General features: G+C 36.3%; 1 protein-coding gene across 9 annotated transcripts in view; it reads left to right on the forward strand.

Moving 5' to 3' along the window:
* The window catches only part of Scmh1 (Scm polycomb group protein homolog 1), a 182,605-nt gene that overhangs the window by 52,406 nt on the left and 108,194 nt on the right, over positions 1 to 22,005 (forward strand). For 4 of the 9 annotated variants that reach the window (XM_087214972.1, XM_087214974.1, XM_004871794.4 and 1 more), the window contains 4 exons: positions 2,552 to 2,682; positions 14,175 to 14,243; positions 14,702 to 14,725; positions 21,248 to 21,318. In XM_087214972.1, coding sequence (XP_087071098.1) covers positions 2,670 to 2,682; positions 14,175 to 14,243; positions 14,702 to 14,725; positions 21,248 to 21,318 — 177 coding nt within the window. In that variant the 5' untranslated portion in view covers positions 2,552 to 2,669. Of the gene's footprint in view, positions 1 to 2,551; positions 2,683 to 14,174; positions 14,244 to 14,701; positions 14,726 to 20,153; positions 20,297 to 21,247; positions 21,319 to 22,005 lie in introns of those variants that run through there. The other 5 variants (XM_087214971.1, XM_021249867.2, XM_021249869.2 and 2 more) reach the window with 3 other exon arrangements.

Consider the following 22,005-nt stretch of genomic DNA (forward strand, 5'->3'; position numbering starts at 1 on the left):
TTTGATCCCCAGTACCAGAAAGAAGGAACGAAAGAGAGAGGGAGGGAGGGAGGGAAAGAAAGAAAGAAAGAAAGAAAGAAAGAAAGAAAAGAAAAAGAGAAAACCTAGAAGAATGGGAACCAGAAATATTCTAAAAAGCAACAGCTTATTCTGTGCTCTGGATCAGACCTATGTAAACCTCTGGAAAGGGTAAACATACATAGTTGAAGTCTATTTTGAACTGCCTGGAAGACAAAGGACATTATTGCCTCTCTGCATTTTGACTAGCCATTCATTGCTAGCTGCGTTGCTTGTTAAAGGAAATATTGGTGTTATCTTAGATTCTTCTCTCTCTGTGCACACACAGAAGTGTGTAATTGCTACAAAGCAAGTTGGGGGAGGAACAACTGCCAAAGGGAAATCTGCTTCATTTTCTTTGTTCACATCTGCTATGTGGAAGAGACAGGATTTATTGCTCTCTTTGAGAAAGAGATTGCCTTGTTCGCTTCCCTTCCCCCCTCTTCTGGCAGATAATCCCAAAGGAATATTACATCTCATCACATTTATCCCCAAATGAAGTAAAAGTAAATGAAGGAGAGCTGGAGGCAGAGAATTAGCTGAGTGGCACTAGGAATACTTGCTAATAAAAGAGTGGCTGATCAGTGATATATCCCAGACCAGTCCCCTCTCTGTCTCTGACCTCCCTATAGCTTGTTTTCTGTGAGCAGGTGTTCTGTTTCCAGCTCTTCCATATTGAGCTCTGTGCATATTGGAATAAGATTGTGGTTTATCGAATACAGAAAGAGTTCTGTCTTTTCTTAGAATTCAGAATTACATTTGATGCATTTTTGGTGTGTGTTTTCTGGTTCTCATTTCAGAAGGAGACATCCCTCCCTCCCTTTTTTTTTTCTACCCTACCCCTTATTTGTATGTCATGCAAGACTTCATTATTTCTTTTCTATTTTCCATGCTGTATGAATATTTAATACAAGTTTATAGAGTCTTACATTTAATGTAGCTTTACCTTTTTAAATCCCACATTATGCCTAGTCTTAATGTCCAGATCAAGTTAAAAGTACAGTATTACTGCTTCGTTTTTGTAGTAAAATGAGTAGAATATCCACACTCAGTCACTTTTCCCCAAGATGAGCTATTTCATGTTAGAAGCATTTTTAAGATTTCTTTTTGTGAGTTTTAGGGGGGTGGAGCACCACATAGATACAGAGACCAGTATAGTAAGGAGTATAGTTCAGATTTATATCTTGACTTTTCTACTGACCATAACCTTTTAGCAAGTTACTCAACCTTTCTGGGTATTTCCTCATTAGTAAAATGGTGTAATAATACCATGCTATATGGTGAAGGTTCAACAAGATTATGTCATTGAAATACTTAGCATACTGTAACACTTAAAAATGATAGCTGTGTAATGTTAATAATAATTAATATTCAAGTGATAACTTACAACTCAATTCTATCTTTTTTTTTCTTGGTACCGGGGATCGAACTTGGGACCTTGTGCTTGTGCAGCAGGCGGCAAAACCACTGAGCTAAATCCCTGGCCCTCAATTCTATCTTAATATAATATATGAAGAATTATTTTGATTTTTCTTTGTTTCAAGGGATGGCCAGTTGTGGTTATTTTATCACATTTCAAGAGAATTCTTCCATAACCTTGTCAGCTTTTTGCCTCTTACTATCTTTCAAGAATTTCCAAAAATAACAGAATTTTTACATTCTGTAGATTTGCACTGTCCAATACAGTAGTCACTACTTACATGTGCCTGTTTACATTTAATAAAAATTAAATAACAATCAAAAATGCAACTCCACAGCTGTTCCACCAGCCACATTTCAAGTACTGAATAGCTATATATGGCTAGTGGCTGTTACCCATTCAGCAACATGGATATAGAACATTTCTGTCATCAGAGCTCAAGGTGCCAGCAGGATTGGTTTCTGGTAAGGCCTCTTTCCTTGGTATAAATGGCCACTTATCAATGTGTCTTTACATGTCCCTTTTTCTCTGAGGGAAAGAAAGCCTCTCATGTCTCTTCTGTCAGATCAGGGCCCTACCTTTATGACTTCATTAAACATTACCTCCTTAAGAGCCTTGTTTCCCAATACATTGGGGGTTAGGGTTTCAACACTGTGTTGATGGCTTTTTGGTATTTTTGGATTTTCTGGCTTAACTTGGTTAGTTATTATAATATTCAGTATTTACATGAGATCAAATTAATGAGTATCTATATTTCTATGAATATAAAGGGTTAAGTTGGGCCGGGGATTTAGTTCAGAGGTTCTGCCGCCTGCCTTGCAAGCGCAAAGACCCAAGTTCGATCCCTGGAACCAAACAAAACAAAACAAAAAATAATAATAAAGGCTTAAGTTATACCTGTGGTACTTGCTATAAGATACTACTCAACTCTGAGGTATTCTAATAACAAAAAATGTATATTGAAATGTACCATTTTTCTTATAGTTTGTTAATACTTAACAGTTTATTAATACTTAAGGGTATTGGTACAGGTTAATAATATTCCCTTCCCCTCTCCCCTCCTCTACTTTACAGATGGAGAGATTGGCATACAGAAAAACTGACTTGTCACAGGTCCAAGCAAAGTATTGGTGGATCCAGGGATAAAGCCCAAACGTCTAAATTCTTTGACCAGTTTTTTAGTCCACTGACTATGCAGCCTAGTGGTAAGTATTATGCTATCCTAGAAGTAAGGGATTAAGAGACCTAGCAAGGACTGAGTTTAAGGAGTTCTTCATTTCTAATAGACTACTCATAATCCTTTTTCTTTTCTTTATAGCCATGATGTCATTTTTGTCAGCATAAATTTTCTAAATTAGAAAGGAAGTTTAAAGTTTTACTTTTTAAATACCTACAAATATTTCTCTAATAGTTTGGCACATTAGAGGTATTAATAAAGGAAAATAAGACAAACCTATTATTTAATACATTTGTTCTCTGAGTTAGTCACCATGCTAGACACTTTATATCTTCTTACTTAAGTGTCATTAAAATTTATAACCATTTCTGGAAGTTACTCATTCTTGCCATTTTTATAGTATTAATTGGATTTAGAAACAAATTTTAGGACTTTAGATTCTAAATCAAATTTGAATTTTATGAACACTAAAAACCCATCAAAAATCTTTAGGGAGAAAATCTCTGCAATTCAAGCACATTTTTCTAGGTTATTTTATTTTATTTATTAGTATGTGTTTGCAGTACATGGTGTTTATATTTCTCTTTGGAAGTACTTTTTGACCCTTACTCTCCACTCATAATTCCCTCCCTCAGTCTCTCCTTTCCCTATTTTCATTATTATTGTTATTAGGTTTTTTAGTTCATTTTTGTGACATATAATGCTTACATTTATTGTGAGTAGTTGGTACATGTATATGACACATCTTAAATCTTTTTACATCACCTTCCGTTTCCCCCTGCCCCCACCTTCAGTCTCTTGATCCCCTTCCCGTTTGCAAAAGATCTCCATTTCCTTTTTATCAGTCTTTTAACTTGCTCTTTATTTGTACTATGGATAACTCAAATGAGAGAAATTATAAGGTATTTAACCTCATCTGTCTAATTTATTTCATTTAACATGTTTTTAGGGTTTATCCATTTTCCTGCAAATGTCTTGAATTTATCTTAATAGCAGAGAGGTTTTCCATTATGTATAAATACCACATTTTCTTTATCCATTTGTCTGTTGATGCCCATTTAGACTGCTTCTAAGATTTAGCTGATGAATTGTGCTGCTATAAATATTGGTATGCATGTATTGCGGCAATATGATGTCTTTAGCTCTTTCTAGTTTATTATGTCTTGCCCTTTTTTGTCCCTTACTTAAGAATTGACTGATTTGGGATAATTTTTCTAGTTTGGGATTAAGTCAAGCTGTTCTTCTGCCTATGTATCTGAAATAGCTAGGATTCTTTTAACTTCTAGGGAAGTAAACAACCAAACCACTTGAAATAAAAGGATATAATAGGCCTTTTTATTAGTATATTCCCTCACCTGTCTCTTATCTCTGCTTCTCTCTTCCCTTTGACTTCTTCTTGCCCCATTACAGTAAAAACTATGGCTGCTTATATTGACCTTTTCTTAACTTCTTTCCATGCTCCGCCCTGTGCCTTATTCCCCAGATACACTGAACTACAGTTGTCCAGCCTGGCGCTGTCTAATAAAAATCAATGCAAACCACATACAGTATATAATTTAAAATTTTATAATAGCTGCATTAGAAAAAGTAAAAAGGAAAAATTAATTTAGTAATACATTTATATTTTTTTACTTTACCTAAAATATTATTTTGATAAGTGACCAGTAAAAATTTTTGGAAAATTTCAAAATTCACTTCATTTCAAAAATTTCATTTCAAATTTGAAATTAAAAAAACAGTTGAGGGCCGGGGATTTAACTCAGTGGTTTCGCCGCCTGCTGCGCAAGCGCGAGGACCTGAGTTTGATCCCCGGTACCAAAAACAAAAAACAAAAAAAACAGTTAAAATTTGGCATGTTTTACACTTAAAGCACATCTTAATTCAGATACCAGGTTTTATCAGAAATACTTGATCTATAGTTCGATTTTTTAAAATTTACAGTTGAGAGTAAGGTGTGGTGGTGCACACCTGTAATCCCAGCATTCAGGAGACTGAGGCAGGAGGATCACCATGAATTTGAGGCCTGGGCTACTAAAAAGTTCAAGGCCAGCCTAGACTACTTAACAAGACCCTGTCTCAAAAAAAAAAAAAAAGCAATTTACAGTTGAAAGAGTAGATTCACAGACCTCGTATTGTTCCAAACATACTTAAAAGTTTCCCCAGTAAATCTAGTCAGTTTTTAAAGTTTAAATTAATAAAAATTAAGCAGAATTAAATATTCACTTCTTTAGTCACATTAGCTATGTTTCAAATGTGCAATAGTCTATGGCTAGTGGCTACCATTAGACTGAGCAGCTCTAACATACGAGAACTTCATCACTTTTTTCTCTGTATTATGCCCTTTTAATGCTATAGCTTTCTGTTACATCATCCCAAAGTCTCCAATACTCAACTGAAATGTCATCTTTTAAACTCTTGTCTTCCTACCCCCTTCCCAGGTAGAACTGGCTCTTCCTCTCTCTTTTTCCTTCTGGGCCTCCATACTTTTAGCAACACCTATAATACTTTATCACCTTTATGTATGTGTCTTTCTCCTTCTAGACTGAATACAGTATGCCTTGTTATTCTTGACTTCCCATGACCTAACACAGGTCTGGAATGTATGTATATAAGTCAGTAAATTTTTGTTTGAAGCTTGAATGCTTGTAATTTCAATAAAGAAATAAAGACTTTAAAGAGTTATTTTGAAAGCAGTATGTTAGAAATGGAATTTAAAGGTCAAATTGTACAACATGGCATAGGAAGTGATCTAATGCTCTTGTATTCCTTCCTTCATTCATTTCATTGACCCAGTTATGTGAGAGACAAAGGAGACTATTACATAATCCATGCTGATAAATAGTTCATAATCAGGATAGACACATATGCTTAAACAAATATATACACAAAAGATATGCATACATTACTACTGTCTTAGCTCCCATGATATAGTTTGCTGCTTAGTCAAACAGAATTCCAAGGTTTAATCTTAGAAATTTTTTTGAGCCAAAAATCTACTGGTACATTTTAGATATACATAATAATAACATTCATTATAGGGAATTTGTGCCTGTACATGATAAATCTTGCTTCTTTTTTTCCCATTCCCCACCTCCATTCGACCCCTCTTCCCTTCCTTATACGCAAAAGATTTGTTTCCATTTTTTTCTTCTATTTTTTCCTTGTCCCTTCCTGTCTTTCCCTCTCCCTATCCCTTGTTCTTCTTCTCATTTGAACATTTTCTTCCCATTTCTCAATATGTATTATACATTTTAGTCCTTATTTCCATTTCAGTCTCTCAAACCATAGAAACAATGAGGTATTCAAACGTGTGTGTCCCATTTATTTCACTTACAAGAATGGTCTCAAGGTGCATCTATTTAGCTGTAAATGTCTCAAGCTCATGCTTCTTTATGGCAGAGTAGTACTCCCGTGCATTTTTAAAAACCCACATCTTCTTTATCCATTAATTGGTTAATGAGCATTTGGGCTGTTTCCAAAATTTAGCTATTACAAACTGTGCCACTATAAACATGGGTGCCCATATATTGCTGTGGTATGATGCTTTTAATTCTTTTGAGAAGATACCAAGAAGGAGAATAGCCAGGTCAAATAGAACCTCAAGTTTTAGTGTTTTGAGGAATCTGCACACTGATTTCCACAGTGATTGCACCAGTCTGCACTCCCACCAACAGTGGAAAAGGGTTCCTTTTTCCCCACAGCCCCTCCAGCAATTGTTATCGGTTGATTTTGTGACAGTAGCCATTCTTTCTGGAGTGAGATGGAATCTCAGTGTTGTTTTAATTGACATCTCTTGAATGACCAATGATGTTGAACATTTTTTCATATTTGCTATTTATTTCTGCTTCATCTGAGAAGTTTCTGTTCATTTCAAATGCCCATTTTTCGATTGGGTTTTTATATTTGGGGCAATCTGATTTTTTTGAGTTCTTTATATATTCTAGATAGTAGTCTTTTGTCTGAGGATCAGCTGGCAAGATTTTTTTCCCACATTGTGGTTTGTCTCTTCACTCTGTTGGTGGTTTCTCTAACAGCTTTTTAATAGGATGAGATCCCAATTGTTGATTCTTTGTGATAGTTCCTACACGATTGGGATTTTGTTCATAGTCTTTGCCTATACCAGTGCCTTCAAGAGTTCTACCTATTCTGTCTTCCAGCACATTTACTGTTTCTGTTTTAATATTTAGATCTTTGATTCATTTTTATTTTAGTTTAATACATGGTGAAAGATATGGGTCTAGTTTTAATCTTTGGCAAGTGGAAAGCCAGTATTTCCTGCATCATTTATTAAAGAGGCTATCTTTCTTCTGGTGGAGGTGTTTCACTCCTTTGTCAAAGATGATGTGGTTGAGTATGTCTGGAGTTGTTTCTACATCTTCTAATCTGTTCCATTAGTCCTTGGATCTGTTTTTTTTGCCAGTACTATACTGTTTTTATCACTGTAGCTTTGTAGTATAATTTCAAGTCAGGGATTGTAATCCCCTCTGCCTTGCCTTTGTTACCCAGAACTGCCTTTGCTATTCTAGGTCTTTTCTGGTTCCAAATGAATTTTAGGATTTTCTCTAATTCTATGAGATATGCTGTTGGAATTTTGATTAGGATTGCATTAAATCTGTATAACAATTTTAGAAGTATGGCCATTTTCACTATATTGGTTCTTCCTGCCCAAGAGCAAGGGATAATTTTCCATTTTTTAGAGTACTGTAGTTTTCCATGTAGAGGTCTTTTACTTCCTTCATTAGATTGAGTCCTAGGTATTTCATGTTTTTTGAATGCTACTGTGAAAGGTATTGTTTCCCTAATTTCTCTCTTAGTGAGTTTGTTATTTGTGTACAGGAAGGATATCGATTTTTTGAGTGTTGACTTTGTATCCAGCTATGCTACTAATTTTGCTTGTTAAATCTAAAACTCTGGGTGGAGTTTTTGGGGTCTTCTATGTAGAGTATCATGTCATCCACAAATAATGATAATTTAAGTTCTTTCTTTTCTATCCGTATTTCTTTTATTTTTTTCTCTTGTCTAATTTTACCCTTAGGGGAGAAGATTTAAAAGGGATTGGGGAGGAAATAGAGGAATACAAGAAGAAAAAATTAGAGGAAAGGCTGAAGTTCCAGCTGGTTTCTGTCTGTGAGGCTGAAACTAGATTTGTTGAGCCTTCAACAGTCCATGTGCCTTCTGCTGGCTTGAACTTGGCTGTCTGCCAACTTCAACTCCTCTCCCTGACCTCCTGCCAATTTGAACTTGACACGCTCACCGAGACACCAGGAGCCACTAGCTGGAGCCAGCTCGTAACTGTTCTGAGTTCTGAGCTCAGTTGGCCCCTCTCTAAGATGGCTACTGGCCAGACACCTTCTCCTGGGTGATATCTGGACCCAAATAACTTACCAGCCACTGCAGTTGCTGTATCTGCTGCTCCATTCCACTCGTGCGTTTCTCCCTGAAGGCTTCTGGGGTCGCCAGTAGTCAGGGTGCCTCTGCAGGTTCCACCCCCCTTCCCACACCATGAGTCTGGGCTCTGGGAGAAAGTATTCCCTCTCAGCTCCCTCCTCTTCAATGAAGTCTCTCTCTTTGCTGTCCCCATGGACTTCAGTTCTCTATTCAGATCCTTTCTTGGTCCCGGAACCCACTTCCCTCCTTCTTCTCTTCCTCATGCAGCTATATTCCAATGTCAGGACAAGAAATCTTGGAGAGGCTCTTTCTCTGCTGCTCACCACTCCACCATCTTGCTGGAAGTCCAGGATCTTGGAAGTTTACTAGTTAACTCCCTTTCCAACCAATGGGATCCCTTTTGGCTTTGAGAAGTTTTCACATCTTTGTTGATAAGTGGTCATCCAGCCTTTCTTTATGCTTGCACATTTTGTAGGCTGAATAACTCATCCTCTGCAGGATAATTCTCATTGCCAGAAAGTCTCTGACATCAGTCTCCTTGCAAAAAATGCTTTTACAAATGCCTCTTTTTGTAGATTGTCATTATTAGATCTTTCATTGCTGTTGCCTGACCATTCCTTCTCCTCTGTGACACTATTAAATTTATTGAGTCTTAGATTCCTCATCTTTAGGAAGATATTGTTAAAACCTGAGATAATATCTATGAAAATGCGTGGCAATGGCCTGGTACAGTATTTGGTGATGGTAGATGTTAGGTGAACCTGCATTGGAATCAATACAGGAACCTCTGAGCCTCCCTCCACCCTGACATTCCAAGAATGAAAGATGATTTTTAATTAATTGCTTAAATTGTAGCAGAATGTGCATAACAAATTTTTTGACTTTAACAATGGAAAAGTTTTCCGTTTTTCTTCAGTGCTGGTGGTCAAACCCAGGGTCTCACACATGCAAGACAAGCACTTTATCACTCAGGTATAACACCAGCCCTCCATTTTAACAATTTTTAAGTGTATGGGTCAGTGGTGTTTCTGTTTAGAATGATATTCACATTGCTGTACAACCATCACCACCATCTACCTCTAGAACATTTATCTTGTAAAACTGAAACTCTGTACCCATTAAAGCAATAGCCGGTTCTTTTTTGGGGGGTAATCGAACTGAGGACCTTGTGCTTGTGAGGCAGGTGGCGGAACCACTGAGCTAAATCCCCGACCCAAGCCAGTTCATTTTTAATATTAGTGTAGGTAAAGTATGATTGAAATAGTATGTAGTAGAAAAATAAGATAAAGCTAAATATTAATGACTTTTAAATTATCTGTAGTTTTACATTATCTATGTTCAGTTATTCTGTATTAATCATAGTAGTTTCTGTAGGCATCATTTTCTATATTACAACTGTTTTGATGAGGGCATGCATTGAAATGTTCTTCACATGTATAACTTTTCTCTTGTTACATAACTGTTTTTTTGCTAGTACTTTGCTAAGAGGTGTTACCAGAAAGCTATTACAAATTGACATTTTTCCTGGACCTTGAGGCATAAGTAGGACTCCCCCAAAGAGAGAAGTAGGCCAAGTCCGTAGATATGGGAGAGTCTGATGTGTTTGGACAGTTTTGGATACAGTTTAGTCTTGATCCTTGAAGTATTTTCAATTGGGTAGTGACATATTTAATCTGTATTTTAGAAAAACAATGTTGATACATGAATTGGAAAGGTTAAGATTAAACAGAGGTATTAAGTAACTGTTTTATTAGTTAAGGTATGTAATAATGGCATCCTAAACACAGAATAGGAACAGAGGAGATGGGAAGGAGGAGCAGGTCATTTTAGAAGAAATGACAAAATTGAATAACTAATTTGGAGGACAAAGTGGGAATCCTCCTTAATTCTCTGCTCTCCTTTGTCCTCCAAATCAGTTGGAGAACTGCTGGTTTCTAACTGGTTACATTAACTGAGAAAGGAACTATCAGAGAAGAAAGATACTGCCTGGGTAAAAGGAATAAAACTGATTATTAAGTAGTAGGTACATGTTATAATATACTTTGAAACATGGCCATTATTCATAGAATGCTTTGAAAAAAATATAGGTTACTAGTTTCTTTTTTGCAGGTGAAACTGTCACATGCTGTATTCTCTTCATTTAAGAGTTGATACAAGGGATGATTACCTAAGCCATTGAGTAATTTATGGCAATATTTAAAAATTACACATTTTGTAATGTAGTTGTTGTCTCCTTTTCTTCTTTAGAGTGCTACTTTCCAGGTTCTACTACCTATGACAAGAGTTCAAAATACTTCTTCTGAGAAGTTCCTTTTCATTGTCTTGAACGGAACCTTATTTGATGCCTTTCCACTTAGTTTACTTTTGTTCCCTATTGAATCTAGATTTTGTTTTTCTCTACTAGAGTATCTTTTTCCTAAATTGTGTTACTTTTGAGTATTGTTTTATTGATGATCTTGCTGGCTTTCTTGAATCAGTTTTCTGTGTACTGGCAGCTCCTCTTAAGTGATATAGTATTAAAAACTTACATGTAGGGCCAGAGATTTAGCTCAGTGGCACCATGCCTGCCTCGCAAGCACAAAGTCCTGAGTTCGATCCCTGGTACCAAAAAATTAAAAACTTACATGTAAATGGAATGTATATTATGTTTAATTTTTAAGAACACATCCTTTCTAATTATAAAAACACTTGTGAAAAATTTTAAATTTAATTATGATCCTCTAATATTTGTTTGTTAGTAACTTTTAAGCCTGGTTTAATTTTTAATGTTTATTGATGATTTAGAGGGGAACAAACATAAAATGAAACTATCCAGATAGGGGATATCAAAACCAGGAGATAGGGGCTGGGGATTTAGCTCAGTGGTTTCTTCGCCTGTTATGCAAGCGCAAAGACCCTAGTTTGATCCCCAGTACCAAAAAAAAAAACAACAAACAAACCAGGAGAGAAGCCAAACTCTTGGAGTGGGACACTAGCCTGTATCACTGAAGTGTATTGGAAAAGGGGAAAGTTACAACAGACAAAGTCAGAGAAGTGGCAAGAGCCAGATCCTGTGTGATTTTATAAAGTGTCCTTAACTTAGTGGGAAGCTGCTGGAGGTCCTTGAGCAAAGAAATTATATTATCTTTTTTATGTTTCAGAATGTTCACTCTGATGCTGTTAGTCAGAATTTTCCAGTGAGACAGAAACAATAGGAATAGATAGACAGACAGGAAATTTATTATAGAAATAGGCTTTTGAAATTATGGAGCCTCCTGAGAAGTTCCGTGATATACTATCCAGAAGCTGATAGTGTAATTCAGAGGAGTCCAAAGGCCTAAGAACCAGGGAGCTGATGGTGCAACTCCTGCTCCAAGGCCAAAGGCCTAAAAAAGTGAAAGGGTTAGGGAAGGGGGCAGTGGTATAAGTCCTGGAGTCTGAGGCTCAAGAACCAGGAGCTCTAATGTCTAAAGACAGGAGAAGATGAATGTTCCAGCTCAAGAAGTAAGAGAAAATTTGTCCTCCACCTCTGTGTTTTATTTAGGCCCTCAATGAATTGAATGATGCCCACCCACATTGATGAAGGTGATCTTCACTTAGTTTACTGATTCAAATGTTGGTCTTTTCCAAAAGCACACAGCCAGCTAATGTTTATCAGCTATCTGGGTATCCTTTAACCCAGACAAGTTGATACGTAAAATTAACCATCTCAAGCCTGCCTGTATTCAACTTGGCACCCATGTGCATCTCCTTCAACCATATTTGATCTTGAAATGAAGATAGAAGCCAGGTCACAATTCTGTCTTAGGTATATACCTTTTCTGTATACAACCCAAAACATACTTTTCACTTCCCCAGAAGGGGAGGTAAATTTCTTGAGTGACATTTACTCTTCTCCTGATTTCCTGCCATTTAAATACTATGATGTAATAATAGTTAAATACTGGTTAAAAGTTATTATATCTTTTGTTATATGATAAAAGAATGAGGGGGAAAAGCAATTTACTTAATAAATGTATACATACACACAAACATTCATAATATGAGGAAAAGCCCTTGAGAGGATAAAGATGATGGGATTTGAAGTAAGCATGGAGAGCTAACTTTTGATAAAATCAGCTACTTCATCCATAGTAACAGAAGTCAGAAAGAATATGTGAGCAGATTAATTCTTTCACCCAACATTGAGCTCCTGCTACATTATACACTAGTGGCAATCTTGTTTAGTGGCAATACACCACTAAACAAGATAAAGTCTCTACCTTTGTGAAATGAGTGGAAATATTCCTACCCTTATTTCTCTTTCTTTCTTTTTTTTTTTTTGCGGTTCCAGGGATCAAACTCAGGACCATGCACTTGCGAGGCAGGCACAGCACCACTGAGATAAATCCTCAGCCGCCCTTATTTCTGTTTCTAATTGAACCATGAATTAAAGGTCTTCCTTTAAGAGACAGTGGAGCAGGAGGCTGGGGATTTAGCTCAGCAGCATAGTGCCTGCCTGGCAAACTCAAGGTCTTGAATTCAATCCCTGGTACTCAAAAAAAAAGAGAGAGACAAGAGTGGCAAAAAAAATTTTTTGGAAAGTGGAAAAGCAAAACAGTGGAGAAATGTGCTGTGATTTCTGGGCAGTATAAAATGACATTTGAGAATTGAACTGTGAGTTTAAAAGTGAGACCAGTAAGCTTTTTTTTCTTTAGCGCTAGTGAGCTGCTGAGGGTAGGCACAGTATCGATTGGTAGTGGCTTCAACCAGAGTTTGGATTAAGACTTTACGAGGCCAGTTTGACCAAAAAAAAAGATGTGAGAGAGTTAAAAGTGTTTGCCTTGGTGATTTTAATGAGAGACTGTGGAATCCGAGCTGAGTAAGAAGAGAGCTAAAGACTTGATGAGTGATTGATGGTAAGAAAGTGGTAGTCAGTGGACAAATCTAAATATTCAAATAAGGAAAATATATTCCTGTCATATGAGTAACATTTTCTCTATGAAATATATATTTGAATTTATATAAGATTAAAAAATGGAAAGGAGGAACCTAGTACTACCACAGAAAGATAACTTGTTGCTTATATATTCTGTTTACTTCTGTCTTTTTTTTGTTTTTCTATGATAATTTTCAGAGATTGCATAAGTTTGTAAGGGATGTCATAACAACGACCACAAACTTGATGGTTTAAACAACAGAAATTTATTTCCTCACAGTTCTGGAGATTAAATGTTTGAGGCCATGGTGTCAGCAGTTTGTTTTCCTGTGAGGCCTCTTGTCCTTGGTAAACAAATGACAGTCTTCTCCTTCTGTTTTTATGTTTTCTCCAGCCCTGTATCCAGATTTCCTCTTATAAGGACACCAGTCATTTTGGATTAGGGCCCACCCTAATCACCTCATTTTAATTTAATTACCTCAGTAAAGAGTCTGTCTCCAGGGCCTACATTGGAAGTGCAAGGTCCCGAGTTCAATCCCTGGTACCAAAAAAAAAAAAGATTCTGACTCCAAATATAGATGCATTCTGAAATACTGGGGAGGAGGAACTTCAGTGAAGTTTTAGAAAGCATAATTTCCGCACAGTGGGGCTCATTTTCTTTTTTTTACAGTTTTTTTATATAATTGTGACTATTCCATGAATACAATTTTTGTTGCCATGTTTTACCCGATAACATTTTAACTTTACCATTTTCCCGTTTGCTCTTTAGCCTTTGTAAAAATTTAACACCTGCAAAATACTTGGCCTAGTGATTACCTGGCCAAATCTTAATCAGTCTTCTGTTTTAAACACATAGGTATTCCCCCTCTTCTTTTTCTGCTGTTATAAATAATGTGAAACCTTTTAAAATAAAACCTTTTCAAGCTGGGTATGGTGGCAGATGGTTGTAATCCCAACACTCAGAAAGCTGAGGCAGGAGGATCACCACAAGTTTGAGGCCAGCCTAGGCTACTGAGTGAGTTCAGGCTGCTGAACTACATAGCAAGATCCATCTTGAAAAAAAATAAATAAAAATAAATAAATAAATAACCTTTTCTATATTTGGATTATTTTCCTAGAGTAGAATCTCAGATGTGGATTATGTTATGAAAAAATATTAATGCATACTACCAAGTTGGAAAAGTATTGAATCTTGTGTTTTCTTTCCAAATAACTTTTTTTCTCTCTTCCTGTAGCAATAGACTGGAATGACGTTAAAAAACACAAATATGGTCCCCGATCAGAGTGTGCACCCCAGTATCAAGGTAAGAAAAAAACAATTTAGTGTGAAAAAAATTTTGACATTTTTCCCAAAAAGCATTTATTCTTAGGATTCCAAGTTTACGAATCATTCAGTGGTTAAAGCAAAAGCAAATACTGTCATTTATGGAGATGTCTGTCAAATGCAATATACTTTATTTTGAGCTGAAAATCAGGAAACCTAGATTCTGAGCATAAATAACCTCAATTTAGCTTTATACCTTTAGGCACAGTTGCTCAGTCTCTCTGGATTTCCATAGTTTTTACTAGTTCAGGCGCCAAAGGAAGGCCAAAAGTGGGTGGTGTATTTCCATAACTACTAATAAAACTCAGTATGTTTTAAAATGAAGTAATTGGCCTACACAAAATTTCAAACCCCTATTTCACCCCGGAGTTTCATCTTTCTGTCATTTTGGTATGTTTGTCACAATGACCTATACTATAACATTTTTTTCTTTAATAGAAACTACTGACATCCTGGAGCTAGGTAAGATATTTTTCTTGTTTCTGTTAAATAAGGAGAATTACTAGACCAGGGCTTAGATTGTAACCAGTTTTACTCCACTAGGAAAGGAATTCCATGTGTCTCTGCTCATTAAAGCAGTGAAACTTGTGCTTTTGTTTACCTAATTAGCCCAGTAATTCGTCTCAGCTGTCATGTCAACCCTACTTATCAGGCAGCCACTGACCAAGTGTACTGTATCAGCCAGCTTTCCCATCACTGAGATCCAATACCCAGCACTCACAATTTAAAGGAGGAAAGGTTTAACTCATGGTTTCAGGAAATTCAGGACCTCATCAACAGGCTCCAAGCCAGACTTCTAGGGAAAGGCATGGCAGGGCAAAGATACTTAGTTTGTGGCAGCCAGGAAGCAGAACAGGGGAACAGTTTCAGAGAGGAGCAGGTGAAGGACCATATATAATGTCGAAGGCCATCTCTCTGTAACCTACCTGAACACACCCAGGAGCATCTTGTACTAATTTGCTAGGCACTTTTTAATCCAGTAAAGTTGGCATATCAGGATTAATAGTCACAACAAGCCAAGAAAGGAAAATGAACCAACTCTTAACTGTTTTTTAATTAATTTAATTGGTACAATTTAAATATGCATAACGATTACATTCATCAAAGGGAACTTGTACCTGTACATGATATATCTTGACTCTTTTTCTCCCAATCCCCTCCCTTCCTTCCAACTCTCCCCTCCCCCCTTAAGCTAACTCTTAATTCACTGAATCCAGAACTAAAAGAAAATCTCACTGTATAAATGAAGAGTTTGGTGAAATTTTCCCAGAAGATAGTACTCATAAGATAAATTTAATTAAAATTAAATCTAAAATTTTTCTAAATTTATGAACAAAATAAAAACTGAAACATTAAAATATTATCAAGTAGCAAGTCAGAGTAATATTGCATTTGGTTTTCACCACTGCTTAGTGTACTTCAGGACTAAAATTTGAGGAATAAAACTAATATTTCTCAGTCAGCTTTCAGGATTTCTACATAACATCATTCTTAATGTCTTGGAGTCTTTAGAATCCTCCTACATGTTATATAAATGTTGCTGTCCTGATACCTTTATCAATTTTTGTTCAGTACTTTGATATATTTTGTTACTGCAATTTCATGTGTTCAGCTCTGTTAGTGTCATTGTCTATTTGCCTTTTCTTCCTGTGACATAGTGCTTTCCATTGTCTATTGGTATTAATATAAAATATTATATTGATATTAATATAAAGATAAAGAATCAAAACTCCTGGTTTCATTGAGAACCAACTCTTGCCACTTAATAACTTTGTGACTCTGATCTTTAGTTTTATGATTTGTAAAATGAGAATAATCCCATTCTGCCTACTTGAGTCGTAAAGACTATATGAAGTAACAGATCTGAAAACATCTTAAAGTCTCTCAAATAGTTTTCAATTATGGAGGAATATTATGATTTTCATTCTGTTCAACTGTATTCTCAGACTTGACTCTAAGTAAAATCTGATATTCTTGAAATGAAGCATTATGAATGGGAGCCAAAGAAATGAATTAAATGAAATAATGCAGGTAAAGGTACCTGGCTTTTGTAAACAAATGGTAGTTATTTTTATTATTTGTTAAAACTTGCCTCAAATATAAGGTGGCAACATGTAGTGGAAAAAGCATTGACACAGTCTTATCAGGATTTGGTTCAAATTCGTATTCCCCAATCATCAGTTTTATAACTTCAGTCAAATTACTTAATCTTTCTGAACCAATTTTCTCATCTTTAAAATACACCTAAAACCTACTTAAACATGGGAGATACTGAGCTAGTCTGGTATCAGGCAGGCACATGATAGCAGCAGTGTGATAGCTGCTGCTGTTTTTGTTGTGGTGTGAATAATAATAACAGTTGCAGTTCAGTCACAATTTTAGGCATGTTGTAAACCTGTTTGTTGACAGGGAGTTTTGAAATATGGATACTCAATTTACATAAAGTATGTGTTAGCAAATGATGTTAAAATTTGAAAGTTTAATTTTCCTGATGAGACAGTTGGTAGCACAGGCATATCCTCTGATATAACTTAGTCCTGCATATTTTATTTTCCCCCTTGAGCATAGAGGGCAACCCCAGATATCAAACTGACATATAATTCAGTAGATTGGTCAAACTTCAGTGTTGGAAAAAAACCCTTTAATCTCCCCTGGTCGAAGTTTTCAAATTTTGACATTTTGAATTTCTTATAAAATGTTTTAAACTCAAGTTCTTAAGGTTGTACAACCTCCTAGATAAATTACTTCATATTGAGCAGATACTTCATTGGGCCAAAATATGTTTCTTTTTTTAGGAACATTCTAACTTTCAGGACCATACGGAATATGTTTAGCCTGTTTTTACTCACTGGCCTCTGGTTATTAGAAAATAGCGCTAAGGTTTACTTTCTCATTGTTACTCTGCCACTTGCCTAGTTCAAGTCACCATTGTCTTATACCTAGATTAGGCAGCTTCCTAGTCTTCCAGCCTCCTGCCTTCCCTCCTGTCCATTCTTCACTCTATGGCCAGGATGACTGCACCCCAAACCTCTCTATACTTTTTCTCATTAACATAATGTAACTTGGTGTATGAGAAGCCCTCTTACCTTAATACTGCCTCTATCTGCAAACTCTTTTTAAAACTATTTGTCTTTTAAACCCCAACCAAGAGCCACACCAAAATATCCAGTATTTAGAACCACTCTTTTCTTACCTCCAAGCCTTTATATATGCTTTTTTTCCCTGTGTGAAACAAACAAAAAAAGTTACCTTTCTTTTTGAGTCCTGTTTATTCTTTTATCCTTTTCTTAGAGGCTAAAGGTTACTTCCTCTGGAAAGTCTTCCACAAACCCTTCAGGTACTCCTAAAGCACCCTCTGCTTCTCCAAGTATGGCCCTTACTACAAGATATTACATTTAACCTCTGCACCTCACTAGACTGACGCTCTCCTTGGGCAAGGACAATATTTTGACCATGGTTGTGTTTCTAGCACCCAGGACAATACTGTAAATAGTTGTTGGATGGATAAGGAATGGCTCTGAGACTTTCTTTTCTTATTCATGCTAAAAGTTCATGAACTACTGCTTCAGTTGGTCCTCAGTTGACAGTTTTGGATCTCTTTACACTAAGATCACCATTTAAACTTTGGTTTGCCTTGTATTTCTCAAGGTATAGCTTTCAGACTAAACTTAATATCCCACATGGATGTTACTAGTATAGAAAAGAGTAAAAGTGTTACCTGTTTGGTGCTTTTCTTCTTTTCATTCATTCCAAAACTTTTTTTGGAGATAGGGTCTCTGTCTATAGCCCAGGCTGGCCTCAAACTCATGAGATCTTTCTGCCTCAGCCTACCATGGGATTTCAGGTATGCACCAACACTCCTGACTACTCAGAAACCTTTACTGATCCTCTATTAAGTTGCAGGCACTGTGTTAAGCAGTAAAGATTTTTAAATGAATAAAAGATAGCTCCTAACCATAAAGAGTTTAGGTAAGTAATTACAGTGATGATGTGTTGAGTATAAAATAAAGAAATGAACAGGATATGCCTTTTGTATATTATAGGAGATTGATAAATGGTAGAATTTGTTCTTCGGAGACAGAAAAAGTCATGAGGCCATGCAGCATTTTTGCTGATTGTCAGTCACCAGGGAGAGGTGACACAGGCAAAGATACGAGCCCAAGAAAGCCAAAAGTTTATTTTAAGAAACTCTTAGGAGTTATTCTAGCTTAAATGTAGTGATTCTGTTTCTGTGAAGCCTTCCAAATCCAAATCTTTCTCATTTTAGGATACTTGCCTAAACCCTTCCAAAAGCCTCTGATTTCTTCTCCTTGTCCAAACCTCTCTCTTTCTGAAAAGAATGCTAAACTTCTCTAGGTGCTTTATTTTTATTAAATAAAAATACCTCAAGTGATGTTTCTTTTTCGTTCTTTTCAAAGAGAAAACTACATGGAAATATTACTAAGCAATAGTTGGAACTTTTTATCCCAACCTGAACTCCAACCTTGAGGCATTTGATGACAAACACAACATATTAAATCACTTGTACTCTTATATGCATGCATTTCTTAAAACCAAACTCCAGATGGTAGAAATGTATAATGATGAAACCATTGTATGTATACAAAGTGCCGAGCTTCTACTTGAAACCTCCCTTTTTAGCCATCTGGTTATTTTAGTGCTTGCAGATACAGATGACATATGATTTCTGACTTCTTGATGAGCATGATAGTAGTCATTCAGGTGTCCTTATTGAGTCAATAAAAATTACCTTATTTTTGCAATTTACCTAATACAAAGGGACTAAGCCTTAGATGGCCCAAGTGATCAAGTATAAGAAAAATACTAATCTAGATATGGTTCAAGCCAGTCAGTCATCATAGTGGGTGGATTTTTTGTTTTTCTTTCTTTCTTTCTTTGTTTTTTGCGGTACCAGGGATCGAACTCAGGACCTTGCGCTTGCAAGGCAGATGGTGGCACCACTGAGTTAAATCCCCGGCCCTGGATTACTTTTTTAAATGATTCTTTTTCATTTAGTTTGTAATAGGGGGTTTCCTAAGTAGTGTAAGGTCTGAGGTTTCTCATCTGTGTGCCTTACAGCATAGTAATTGATTACCATGATTTATATGTATAATAGAGAACTGTAATTAATACTCTTAGTTATTGTGGTATCCCTGATGCTGCTGTGATTCTTAAAATCAAGGTCTCTTATATGCTTTTAGTCAGAACTCAAGCTAATACAAGCAATTACCCAGGGCTGACCAGACCTTGAGAACTGTGCTGCCTAAAATATTAGCTATTAACCATATGTAGATATGTAGTTATTTAAAATAAAATAAAATTTAAAAATTTAATTTCTTACACAAGCTACATTTCAGATGTTCAGTAGTTAGGTATAGCTAGGTACTATCTTATCGAGCAACACAGATACAAAACATTTGTTTCAGCACAGAAAGTTCTATTGGGCATGCTGCTCTAGATGCTAGAGTTTAAGAGTCTCAGTTCTAACTTACTATTTGATTTAATTTTTCATTTGTAAGGATGGAATAATAATTTGTATTTTCTTTTTCTATTAGCAAGCAATAATGAAATGTTTTCAGCCCTTGATATAGGGCCCTTTTGGCTAAGAGCAAATTTTTTATTAAATTCTGATAAGCTGTTTAAATCTTGACTCCAGGAAATATATCTCATTTGCCCTATGGACTGTCTGGTCATGATGATTAATCATTGGCTAGTTTGTGAAATGTTTCAGAACTTTAATATCTAGCCAGATCTATTTGGCTTAGCTAAAGATGATGGGAAAGGGACCAGTTTTAAAACAGAAGCTGTAAAGCCAGTAGAGTGTAAAATCTTGGCATCATCTTTTAAGTGGTTTAGATTTCATCATTCAGTGACTCATTTTTATTCCCAGCATCTAGTGCTTTTTGCATGGCCCAAAGGGGCCCTGTGCTGCTCCACTACAGAGGAAACTTCAAGAAATGCTGGTTTGCTACAGTGTTTTAGCTTGTGAGAGTCTCTGGGACCTTCCCTGCTCCATCATGGGGTCACCTCTAGGTGGGTATTAGGGGGAGATTTGCACTTGATTTAACTTTTTAATAAATAACTTGGTAATCTTTTGTGGTCCAATAAAATTGATATTTAACAGCCAGTTTCTTAACATGTTTTCCTGGCTCTAGCATAGTGTCACCTTAATGATTATTTTTCTAGCAGTATTGATTAGACCAAGAGGCTAAAAGATTTTGTAGACTCCTTAACTTGTTCTTATTTACTGCCATCAGAAATGTTTCCCATATCCTACTTTTCTCTAGATTACCAGATCTTTGTCATTTTGCATTATCAAAGCAGTACAGCTATGGGAGGGGAGTAGGATTGAGATAGGTAAGAGAAAGCCAGTTGTAAGAGTGAGAACTCAAGTATAATCTCGCTCGTCTGCCTTCCCCTTCCCTCATATCTTTTCACCTCATGTTTCCAGGTAGCCTTTCCTTCATTCTTCCTAAGGTGAGGTGGTGGGATCTAACCACATTGAGTGTTAAAAGCTGTCACTTGGCAGCAGTAGGGTCCTCTTTAGGAGACAGGTTATTCCCCTCACTTTTTACCTCTTCTGTTCTGTTTCCTGTGAGCTTCCTGGCCACTTCTTGGAAATACTAGTGTATCTTTCTCTGGCATTTTGCATCAGTTTAGGGACTAATATGAAAAACACCTTAGTGATGGTGAACCTTTTAGAGCTTTCATTGATACAACCAGCCCACTGTGGCACCCATACTCTAGGTTTGCCACCAGTGTCTTAGGTTATCTTGAGACTCTGATTTTAAAACATTAAAAGAGCCACTCAGGTCACCTAGATTCTTCCCCCTAATACTCCTTTGGGCCCAAAGAGAGAGAGAAAAAAGATGTTTTCTTATACTTAAAACCAGTCTGTAATTGGGTTAAAATTTAGTATACATTATATCCCAAAAGCATTTTTTAGGAAGTTGACTGTGATAGAGATTTCTATTTCCTTTACAGGTCGTTTTACCTGGGACAAATACCTAAAAGAAACATGTTCAGTCCCAGCGCCTGTCCATTGCTTCAAGCAGGTAATTGATCCTCAACATCATTAGTATATGGGAAACAAATAGGTTGGGTTTGTTTTTTATTTTTTTGGTTCTTAAACAATCAACATGTGAGGTGGGATCCCTTTGACTTCTCATTTGAGGACCCCAGAACAAACTCGGGTTGGAGGAACAGAACTCAAGCAGAAAAATTTGGTCACCATGAGTTTTAGCAGCAGACGCTCTTCCCAGCTTCATCCCACGTAATGTTCTTTTTCTTCTTCTTCACCTCCTTGAGGATATTGTGTTACTAGGGGAAGTATGCCAATTTTAATTGTAGCTCTTAATACAGACAGATAAGAGACTTCTATCCCTTACACAGTACTTGAAAGTGAAGCAATATTTCTTTCCTTCTACTTAACACCCCTGCCACAATCTTGCTTTTCTCTAAGACTGATGACACTGAATCCCACTGGGAAAAGTTTTAGGCACTCAGAAGTCATCCACATCTTCCTACGTAGAATTAAGGTTTCCGGACAGTTCATAAGTGATGTTGATTGTGTCAGTAAGTGATAAGGCTTATAAGCAAACAAGTGTACTGCTAAACATCAGGAAGTTATTTATATCTCTCTTCCTTTATTACTCAATGATTATTGCTTCTGTCAACATTTCATTTTAAGTTCTGTTGTCTAAGTAAAAATACAAATTCAGGACATCTTCTCATTTCAAATA

This window comes from Heterocephalus glaber, unplaced genomic scaffold (genome assembly GCF_053883595.1).
Source record: "Heterocephalus glaber isolate CG9 unplaced genomic scaffold, H.glaber_assembly_v1.0 deba00001452, whole genome shotgun sequence".
NCBI lineage: Eukaryota > Metazoa > Chordata > Mammalia > Rodentia > Bathyergidae > Heterocephalus > Heterocephalus glaber.